General features: G+C 37.0%; 1 protein-coding gene across 1 annotated transcript in view; it reads left to right on the forward strand.

The window, feature by feature from the left end:
- Positions 1-3,681, forward strand: part of LOC101848969 — a 7,685-nt gene extending 4,004 nt beyond the window's left edge. The window contains exon 3 of the mRNA XM_005098829.3: positions 1,878-3,681. Within this exon, the coding sequence (XP_005098886.1) occupies positions 1,878-2,368 (491 nt within the window). The 3' untranslated portion in view covers positions 2,369-3,681. The remainder of the gene's footprint in view (positions 1-1,877) is intronic.
- Positions 3,682-11,873: the final 8,192 nt, after the last annotated feature.

The following is an 11,873-nucleotide window of genomic DNA, read 5'->3' on the forward strand; positions in this document are numbered from 1 at the left end:
TGATAAGTTCCTCCTTTCAACTGCATTGTATAATACTATCATCCCTCTCTCTCTCTCTCTCACACACACACACAACACACACACATACACACACACACATACACACACACACACACACACACACACAAAACACACACACACACACACACACATACACACACAAACACACACATACACACACAAACACACACCTGCTCCACAATCTAAAAACAAAGCATTTAATTTTTTTAAATGGCAAACACAATTGCTGCTGTTGTTGTTGTTTCAGTTTTCAGTTAAATTCTTAAGACTAAAATCCATCGACGTCGTCACTTGTTACAACAATTGAAGCTGCTATGGCAGTGTGAGTTACACTGACGACCAGCTTTACGACATTTACATCGCCTCGAACTACATCATTTGGCATCAGTACAGTTGCATCTTGTGAAGCCTAGTCCACCTGGAGAGGATTGAAAAATCACCGTCGAACGCAGTGAAACAATTTTTTCGGTGTTTATGTCGTCAGTGTTCAGAAGACGCTCAGGGAACAGATCGAACTGATTTCTGGAATACAAACCAGCTTTTACGGCTATGTTCTTATCTGTCAATTATGACACCAAGGATATTTCTAGGATCGCCTCTCCCTCGATCAACAAGTGAAACTGGCACACAAACGTTGTCTCCTTGTTTGCCAGCTGGCATATCTATGTTACAGTAAGAATACGTAGATCAATCTAGTTAATACGCGTAATCACTGAATATTTCAGTGAAAACACGTAATCCCTGTACAGTGGCGGGGCTATTACATGAATTCACTGAATGCTCAGTAGTAAAAACATGTAAAATGATAGGTCTAATTTTAGGGATTCCGCGTAATCACTAGAAATTTCAGTGATAACGTGAAACCCCTGAGTGAAACGGGGAATACGTGTATTCACTAAAATATTCAGTGATTACGCCTATTCACTAGGTACGCATTCTTACTGTAACATATATACATATGTGAAGGTTTCCTCGACCAGAGTGTGCTGATCATGGTATCTGACTTACACATTAAGTTGTTACATTGTATTTTTTAAAATTAGAAATATTTATACATGTAATAAGTGACTGTTGTTACTTTAATCATTTCAGTAATGAGTGTGACACTAAGCCAGGTGTACTGTGAGAGCCAGTGTTATAAAATGATTGACGTGCTAATCCCTGTTTGTCAAAACATGTATACATCCTTTCCAGTGAGACAGTAATGCTGTTTATGATAAGTAACACCAGTTTCATTGATATATATATTATGGAACAGTATAGTTTACAACTGGTGATCCAGTGGTCAGGTTGCTGGAATCACAACCCTGAGGCCGTTGATAAGATTCCCAATCTGGGCCTAATATTTGTTTTTGGGAAAGTGACTATTCACACATTTTCCTCCTTTCACACAGCTGGGAGTGGGTATCCACTTAACATAATGTGAAAGATTTTGTCAGTATGTTAATGTTTGTGAATAGACTCTTTGCACTGAATGCATCCCAAGAAGCTAAGAATATATCTCAGAATGTTATAGAGTCTATTGGGGTAAGATTAGTAAGAATAATTTTAAAAACATGTATAGGGCCTTTACTGTCAAGTAGAGATGTACCCTGTATAAAAGTAATCTGTTTCAGTTGTTATTATTGTTGTAGGAGGAAAGAAAAATCATCTGCAGATGATGCAAAGTTTTGCAAAAAGATTGAATTAAATTGATAGAAAGTTAATATTTTGGATCTTGGAAGTGACAGAATGTATATTAGATATATTTTACAGGTGGCTACAATTTTTGAAGTAGGGGACCTCCACAGTTTTATACACACAATAGCACTGACATAATGGAGTACAAAATAACTGTCATAATTGTTACTTTTCAGGTGACAGTGGAACTTTGCAGTCATTGACATCGGACAACATTGCACTGGGAGTAATTGTTTGTGTTGTTGTATTCCTACTATTGGTGGTGGTTGCGGTTCCCGGCTGTATGGACTGCATGAACTCCGAGGTAAGCTCAGAGAGTCACCCAGCCTGTGGTGACACCTCCCGCAAATGGGGCGGGGCCGTAGACTACACCCCGGCCGATAGCCGCAACCCCGGGGCCGGGTTCACTACCGGAGAGGTTGTCAACCCGTCTGACCCGTACAATCAACAGCTGCCCTACGCTATGATTCCCACCCAAGTTCCAGAACAGGCAGGCTTTGTGGGTTATCAGAGTGGTGTGGGTGGTGACGGAGGGTTGGCAGGCTACAGTGCGGGCCCAGGCCGGCATCCCAGTGGCAGTGAACAGCACCAGCAGCAGCAGCACAGGCACTATAACCCTATGAGTCCCGAGGACCCGCCTCCTGCATATACTGATGCTGCGTTCTGAATGTATTATATATTTATACATAAATATATACTATGATCAGGGTTAACATAGTTCATTCTTCAAAATACATTCTTACAAAACATTACAAAAATTTTTGTTTGATTCCGAAGAGACTGGCCCATTTCCCCATGAAGATCTTGTCATCGAGTACATAAGTCATAAATGTTTTTGAAATCAGAAACAATACAAAGCTGGAAAAAAAAGTAGGAAGAGAATCGTTGAATGAAAATAGAATGAGACCTTCCAAATCACTTAAAACTCTGTGTGTGTGTGTATGTGTGTGTGTGTGTGTGTGTTTTATGTGTGTTTTATGTGTGTTTTCGAGAGAGAAAGACACAAAGAGAGAGAGAGAGAGAGAGAGAGAGAGAGAGAGAGAGAGAGAGAGAGAGAGAGAGAGAGAGAGAGAGAGAGAGAGATTCTCTCTGAAGAGACCTTTTGCTTATTTTTATGTCTTTCATGAACTTGTTTCCTGTGATGTAATATAATGCAATATAATTGTGGTAGTGGTGAGTGTTATTGACCATGCACATTGATTTTGACATCCTTAAGATTTGAAAGACAAAAATGTTTTCTTAAAAAGAAGTGTGAGTGAAGCTTTTATCAATTTGGAGTTTTAATTGATTTTACATTTTCACAGAAAACTCTGAAGGTTTCTGATGTCATTTACAATTTAATGCACCCTCGGTCAGCTGTGTACTGTTTTGTGGACTAAGTTCTGATGTGCTCTTTCCAAGCTGTGTTGTACTTTCAGGTGACAAGGTTTGCTGAACATTGAGTAGTAACTTTTTATGCCGTTTTTTTTTTGTGGTGGTTTTTTCTTGTCTTCTTCACATCATTGTTTCTCAAGGATGTTAGGATTATGGCATGCTTGAAAATATTATTTGGTCTGTTTTAAATTGTTGTGCTGTCAAAATGTCCCCAGTTGGTGTGCGCAGGATAAGTGTGCTTGGTTTGAATCCTGTAAAGCTAAAATTGGTAGATTTATATAATTGATGTTATTAACAGTTTCAGCACTTTCTACTTCCACAATTCTGCGCACAGTGTCTTGCAGTCTGGCACATATGCTGCAACTTTAATACCATTTGTTCAGTGCTTCCAAATTCTTATGAAATGGGCATTTGATAAGTTCCTCCTTTCAACTGCATTGTATAATACTATCATGTGTACAGTTTCTGAAAAATCAGGGGTACGAATGTTTCTTTTGTATGTGCATGAGTTCTAAGTTGTCATCAATGTGTTTTTGTTTATGAGGTATGGGGACCCGACAAAGAATTAAAACTGTCTTTTTTGTTTTCTTTTCTTTCATTATAAAAGACAAAAAAAAAAAACTTTCTTTAAACCATCAATGTCATGGGGACGCTCTCCACTCAATTTCTGCATTGTAGCTCTTACAGAATTCCAGGTTGATAGTTTAGTTAGTCACCCATAGCCTTTTCCCTCCCTGATCACATACAATTTTACAAATGCACAAACTCACATGCACACACACACACACACACATACACGAACATACACTCAAATGTATGTGCATACATGTACGCAGACCTACAAAACACATGCTCACTCTCTCACACAACATGCCTTGTTTACATTCTAAAAGTGAGTTATGCCATTTGATAGTATTAAAAATTGATACTCTTTGTAATTACATAACCATGCAACAGGGGACACACCAAACTAGAGAAAAACGTTTGTTTCTCCTTTTAACACCGCAGCGTAGCAGAGGCTGGGAAGAAAAAGTATGGTAAGCTCTATAAAATTTATTTATTTTTTAATAGACATTTCTCGCTTAAGGGGGAGGTCATGTGAGCTAAAAAAATATTTTTATTTACTGATCGAAATGAATGAATTTAGCATAGTAACACTCAATGCCAAGGTGCTAAATGATTTGGGGTGTTATTCGTAACATATTCATTGCCATGGTAATGGCGGCCATCATGAACAAAAAACAAATATTAAATTCCTAAAATCTCAAACACTCATCAAGATAGAAAGGCAGGACCTATATTGAGGTAATAAGGCGAGTATTTTTTATATTTGGTTGTTTTCATGGATGGAGCATGACTTTGAAATTCATCATATAAAAAAGTGCTGATAACACAACCCCCAACCTGATACACATGCTCATGCCCCCTGTCATATATACAAAGACAGACACAAATAACTAGCTCAATACCTAGAGGATAAGCTGCCTCTGTGCCAAAATTCAAGTGTCTAGGGCAATAAGTTGGCGAAATTTTTTTGATTTTTGTGGCACGCTGTCCATGAAAAACGCAGTTCAGAGTTCACTTTCCCGTCACATCTCGCCGATCTAGTTTCTTTGGATTTTCCCCAAGATGCCTTTGCCTTTGATGGCAAAGGTTTTTTCTATATAAATAAGCCTTGTGAAGGCAAAGTGTTAAAGTAAAAATAAGCAGACTTTGTGCTGTTGAATCTAGGGAGGTGAGCAAAGTAAGTCTGATTCCCCATTTGGACTTCTCTGTTGACATCCACCCTTGGGCGCTCAAATGATCTTGTGCAGTTGCGAGCGCCGTAAAACCTCTACTAGTGGGTGGTTGGCGGGTGCTCTGGTGTGGTTTGCTCCTTCTTTCCTATCAAACATCTATTGTCCTTATCTCCCCTTCTTCTTTTTTATGTTTGTTACTCTCTTGTAACACCTCTAATCTTCTGGCGCTCATATGACCTTATGCAGTTGCGAGCGCCGTAAAACCTCTACTAAAATTTAAAAACCTCTACTAAAACAAAGTAAAAAATGACCTGCTGTGATACTTTTCGTAGCCATATGAAACAAAATTTCACATACAGCATGCTTATCTCAGCAAAATAATATACCGGATTTAATATCTAAACACATTCAGCTATTCACTTGGGCAAAAGCCTCAAAAACAATATTTTGACCCAATTTTCAGCTTAAGTCCCACCCGACCGCCCCCTTAATGTTTTTCAATTGCCTCAATGACAACTGAAATAAAAGTTATCTCACCTTTTTACTGAGAGAAAAATATATCGCTGGTGTTCATTTTTTGTTTCCCATATTTTTTTTAGGTGTCTTATTATGTAAATATATGATATTATTTTTAGCCCCCAATCAGGGCAGTGCTACTGACTGAAGTTGTCTTTCGGCCATTCTCAAAGGGGGTATATTAACATGTTCTATGCACAGTAGAATTGTAAATGGGCTGATTTATTAATGTCATGCTCATACTGTGCCGGAACAACATAGGATGAACTGCTGTTTTTTCTTTGTATGTTTGTCACTCTCTTGTGAACTGGTATTTCCGGGGTGCCTTGATAGTCAAAGCAGACTTTATGCTGTTGAGGCTAGAGAGGTGAAAAAAGTAAGCCTGATTTCCCGTTTGGACTTCTCTGTTGGCATCCACCCCTTGGCGCTCATATTCATATATGACCTTATGAAGTTGCGAGCGCTGTAAAACTTTACTTAAACAAAAAATATTATTTTGTACCTCCTTGTTGTGATTTGATCTGATGTACATAGTTTGTTTTTTTGTTTTTAATAGCCTCTTTTAAGAGCCAGCAGTAATGTATTTTGATCAATACTCTCTTGATTTGCTCATTGTAGGTTTTTGATTTGTTATATTGATAAAAAATTGATTTTGAGGTCTGAATGTATGCAAAACTTCTTTTCAGTGTTTATTTTTAAAAATGTGATTGTGAAGCCGGTGTATGGGACAAATGTCCCTGTGAAACTGAGTCTAAGATCTTTGTAACAAGTCTTTTTTTCCTGTTTAAAGTTGTATTGTGAAGTGGACGGTGACAAAAAGGAATCTTGATAGGGGAATTTTTGGGGGTAAGAGAATTGTGTAATCTGACGTAATTATGGTCAATGCTCAGAAAAAATATGAGAAGACTGGCACAATGTATTGAGGGAAAGTAAAAAGCTTGACTTACATGTGCTTAAAATTGTAAATGTTCTTTGCCCCCATTGATATATTCTAGATCGTTTAGAAGCTTTGATTCTGCTTGTCAGAGCCTTCCCAGGCTGAGTTGGGTACAGCATCCTTGTGAAGAAAACCTTCCCCTTGTTGTTAAGTCAAAAATGTAGATTTATGAGGAGGAATAAGGTCGATCATTTGTATTTGAATAGGAAGAAACATTGAAGTTTCCTCCTGTCCACTCTGATGAAAGCACAAGTTTACTCTATTAATTTTTCTCATCATCATTCTATGACTTTATAAAAACCAATTTTGTAGCTGAACTTTTTTTAACATAGAATTTTTATTGCTTTCGATTTTAAAAATGTAGTGGTGTACATGATTTCAGAGAGTGTGATGTGATGGTCACTTTGTGAAGTAAACGGTTGTTCAATTACCACCAACTTTTTTTTATGGAACATACAAGTAAAGGCTTTCGTGTGTTGTGTACTTTTGTTTTCTTCATATTTTGTACTGCTAATAACTTCTGTGATATTTCCACTTTACTCTTTTCTTTCACATGTACAGTAAATCACATGTGCAAAGAAGTTCATGTTAGGTGGCCTCCTGAGGTGCAGGTTAAAAGATCTAAACGCAGGTTGTTGTTTTTTTTTCAAACCACTTTCATTATATTTATGAAATAGTACAAATGTCTCCGTAATTAAAAAACATTTTGTTCAGCTCACTCTTAGTCTTTTGTTGTTTCCATCAACACAATCAAAAGTCAAAAGATGTTTAGAAGTCCTACCAGGGGACAGTTTATTTAAATTGGTGGACCTTAGGTAAAAGGAAATAATACATTTATTTTTGACAGTCTTGTTTAATAGAGGTGCTGACTGGCTTGAATATGTTAAATGCTCTTTACCACATTAAAGACATTATTTCAAGAGTAAATTCTTTGGAGGTTGCTTTCCAGCAAAAAAAATAAAGAGGGATTGTGGTGATCTTTATTATGAAAATAATGTATGAGAATGAAATAGTCATAAAACTTCAGAAACTTTAAGATGCATTGTTTTCTGACAACTCCCAACAACAGAGTTGATCTGAGCTGAAGTTGAGACTTTAATTTTCCTGTTCTCAAACAAGAAAAACTGGGAATAGGCCTTTTGTTTTGTGAGATTGCTATTTTATGAAATTTATCTCCAATGAAATTCATTTTAGTAGAATGGTGTTGTTGTTTTTTTTGAGAAATGTGAAAAAAAGTTCCATGTGTGATTTGAGTTTATGATTTTTTGAAACTTTCAATCAGTCATCAAATGGAGTATTTCTTATTTGTATATTTGCTTTGATGAATGTCTTTATAATGTTTTTCCTTACCTTGTGTTATAATGGTATATGTACACTTTTAAAAATACAACCTGTATCACTTGTGTTTAGTTGACACTGCGTTTATTTTGCTTGAGATTTTTCCTGTACATTAAACATATGGTTTACCCACACTGTATGTTTACATGTTGGAAATTTAGGTACTGATAAAATACAAGTTTCATTGATATTCTGATGACAAGCAACTTGTTTGGGTTTTTTTTTTTTGCACTCTGCTAGACAAGTGATTTTTTTACGCCTAAGACAAAAAATAGCTCAATGAATTCTCCTTTTTTAAAAGAAATTTCAGCCCTTGACCATGTGCAAAATAGACACAAGCAGTGCTCAGTCTCACTACACATAGTTCATACCTTCTTCAAGTCTGCCCTTTGTGCCTGTACTTTTTAGAAGCTCATGTAGTAGACATGTGTAAAGGGAACTGTCAACAAAGGTGAAAGACGTGCAGTTGTTTCATTCAATACTGAAGTTCCACAAAGACAATGAATTTCTCAATGAAGTTTCATGATAGATTGTCATTACATTGCACATGTGCTTATATTTATCCTGTACCAGCACTCATTCCATGCCGACGCTATAAATGATAGTGTTTGGTCGTCTCATGGAGTTTGCTGATGTTAGAACTTGTATCATAATGTGTCATTAATTTTATTTGTGATTTCGTTATGTCTCGTCTTTTCTGATTAATGTAATTTAGAAAATGTACCTCTTATCAGAAAAGGTTCATACTTATCCATATTTTTTCTCTATCTTCTGAAATATTTGCATAAATTTAGGAAATATTGTGGCAAAACCGTGGAATGAGTTACTGGTACTTTTTCATAATCTTTTTCAGTCAAAATTAATAATTTATTTTTGTCTGTCAATCAAAAAGTATAACCTTTCAATGATATTCATATATAAACAAGTTCTTTTAGTAAGTTTTTGATATTAAAAATTAGCTTTTGTCTCAAGTTTTGTTTTTCATTATTTGAAAATTGAGGGACACATTTTTTTTTTCTGTCCCCGTGGTTTTATGCACCCCGTATAATTTAGCAAAATTTGATCATTTATTTGCATAATTTCTAATTATTGTCCTTTATCATTCTTTGTTAAAATTAACAGAATTGCATAATTTCACATTTTTGGGCTCAGTTTGCATAATTTCAGAATTAAAATTTTTCTTGAATAAAACGACGGGGACAGATTTTTCTTCACTTTTCCAAGTCCAAATCAGGAGTGGGGGTGGATGCATTAATATGCAGGTCCAATTTTTCCCATATAAAAAAAAATTTACACAGGGAGTAAACATGAGCTGGTATACATCTAGATCTATGTTTATCAGATGAGGACTCTGGCGTTGACCAGATGACAAGGACATGTGGTTACTTGAGGGAGGTATTGCGCTGTCAAGAGCAAAATGCTTGCAGCTAAAGGGATTTGAAAACAACAACAACAACAACAACATCAGATGAGGAACAATTTCAAACAAATTTTATTTGTATGAGGAAAGAGAAGCACATCAACGGGAAATATGTTGTACACATTGTAGGGAAAAAGTAAGACAAATCAGAGAGATAACAGGGAAAGAAAAAAGTAAGCTCTGCATCTGGCGCCCTCCAACCACCTGTATAACTAACTTTGAGTGATTCATGAGACCATAGTGGCATGAAAAAAAGCTTGTGAAACACATGAAGGGTTAATTTATTTTAGTCTGTATGCAAATCTAAGCGATTTTTTTAGTTCAGAATATGTATACATATAATATCAGTATATCATATTATGTGTACAATATAACAAGACAATGTTGCTATTTTTTCGGAACTTAGTTTACGAATTGATTCAATTATGTTCATGGTGTATCAGAATCAGGGGTTGGTAATCCAAGCATCCTTGCAGGCTATAGTTTGAGTATTATTCAAATAAAGTGGCATCGGTGGCCTAGTGGTTAGGCTCTCGCACTCGCAACAGTAAGGTCATGGGTTTGAATCCCGTCAGGTACCCGACATTGTGTCCTTGGGAAAGGCACTTTACACGAATTTTCCTCACTTCACCCAGGTGGGAATGGGTACCTGGCTATAGACAGCGAAAGATCTTGTCAGTTTGTTAGTGTTTGAGCGCTTAATCAGCTGCTTGCACTGTATGCTTCCCGGGAAGCTGAGAATGTTTCGGAGTGTTCTATGGTCTGCTGGGGTAATAATGTAGTGTAAAGCGCATAGAGCCTGCTGTTGAGCGGATACAAAATGCTATTTATCATTATTATTATTATTAAATAATGTTGAAAGCCTCCATCACGTTAGCATTCCACTCGTCTATTTGTCATCTGGCTTTTCTGTCCAGATAAATTGATTTAATATGTGTCATGACACAGTGGAATCAGGCGCTCGTCAATTTTTGGGCATATGGAGTTATTGGTATCATCTCAAAGCTTGTTCACTTGTCTTGCTTTTGATGAAAAAATGAACAATCATTTTTTTTTTTGGGTAAGTGTTTTACGGCGCTCGCAACTGCATAACAAGGCAGGGTCATATGAGGGCGCAGGACACACCAAACATTTTCGGTTAGTAGGAAGTTTTGAATTTTGCCCAGGTCGCGGCTGAAGCCTACTCCTATCGATTTTGGACCACCAAAGGATCTTTATTGTGCGCAACTTGCACACATGACCTCCGAGATTTTTCGCCCTTGTCCGAGAAGGCTAGGTGTAGATCTTACCTAACGTAAGATCAGGGTGGAGCTGAAGGAGAGCAGTAAGAAAGAGCCAAGGAGAAGCAGTAGAAAGGCTGCAGAAAGAGTCCGGAGCCCAGAGGAGGGGGCAAAGGAGTGAGTGGGTGGGGGCAGAAATTGGAGATGAAAGCAGACGACAGAACATTGTAAGAGAGCAGAAAAGAATATGAGAGGACAAAAGTTGAAAGAAGAAAATTTTTCCGTCGCTACCCAGATTCGAACCCGGGACCTCTGGAATGAGAGGTGAACGCCTTAACCTCTAGGCCACGAGAGCTCCCACATCTATCTTCAATAGAAGTCGAGATAATTGGACTGATGGAGGCGGGGGCGCCTTGTTTCAGAGGTAAAAAAAAAGAAAGAAAATGGCTGCCAAAGTTTGATGAATTCCATAGCTGGAGAGCCCGCGGAAACTGAAAATTTACAATTTTTATGCCTTTAATAGTTTTTCAGTAAAATCCATACAGAAATGTGTTTTTAAATAGACGTAAAAGATGTTTTGCCAAAAAACCAAAAATTTGATAAAAATTGTCAAACTGACGGAAAATCGCCTGTTTCTTCAAAATTCTATTATTTTGATGAGCGCCTGATTTCACCACGCTGCATCACATATATGTTTTATCTGAGGTTTTAGTTTTAGTAAAGAGAAGCACATTGGCATGAGAAGTCTTTGAGTTCAAGTATTAGCAAGATTCATGTATTAATACAGTAACAATAGACACTGGAAAAAGAGGTAGGAGGAACTACCAGTGACACCCTTCAACCATCTGTTGTTTTTTTTGGGTGAAAAATTTCCTTTTGCTTGAAGTAAATCTCGAAACAAAGTCATATTGAATTCAAGGCCAGGCACTTGGCTCTACCTCTACAATTACCATTAAGAGTTAGAGTAAAGGCAAGAAGAAAAGAAGAAATATCATAATTAGGTCAGTGTAAACACACCTGTGGGCAGTATTACATACAGACGCAAGTCATTTTTGACAACTTTTGAGATATGTTCGTATGCAATACTGCCCACCATCTGTCTTGAAGGTACAACTGAGCATTTTTTTTTTTTTTTGGTACAATTATTTTGATGGGATTCACCACTAATTCCGGCTGGTGTGCAGTGGCTCACCCCTAGGTGAGTATAGGGTGGATCCTGGATGTTTGCCCGATGTCGTTACTGGTTAAAATGGAATCTTTTGCTTAGCCATTTATTAATTTGCCTCTCGTGACCTGATGACAGTGCCAAATCATTGTGTTTCTTTAACCACCTCTGTGGGCACTCTATAGTATAAATGTATATTGCAATTGCAAACATATTTTAAATTTTATGCTTATCAGTATGACAAATTGTGTGATACTTACGCTGTTGAAATGTTTGACGCCCAATAAAATGTTCCTACTTTTTCTTTACTACACTATATTGTCTTGAATTGTTCCTTTAAATTGTATCAATTGTATGTATTCCTCTCTAGTTTTTAGAAAAAGTATGGATCAGAAGGAGTGGAAATTAGTGGATGAGAGAGAGAGAGAGAGAGAGAGAGAGAGAGAGAGAGAGAGAGAGAGAA

This window comes from Aplysia californica, unplaced genomic scaffold, assembly GCF_000002075.1.
Source record: "Aplysia californica isolate F4 #8 unplaced genomic scaffold, AplCal3.0 scaffold00194, whole genome shotgun sequence".
Classification (NCBI taxonomy): domain Eukaryota; kingdom Metazoa; phylum Mollusca; class Gastropoda; order Aplysiida; family Aplysiidae; genus Aplysia; species Aplysia californica.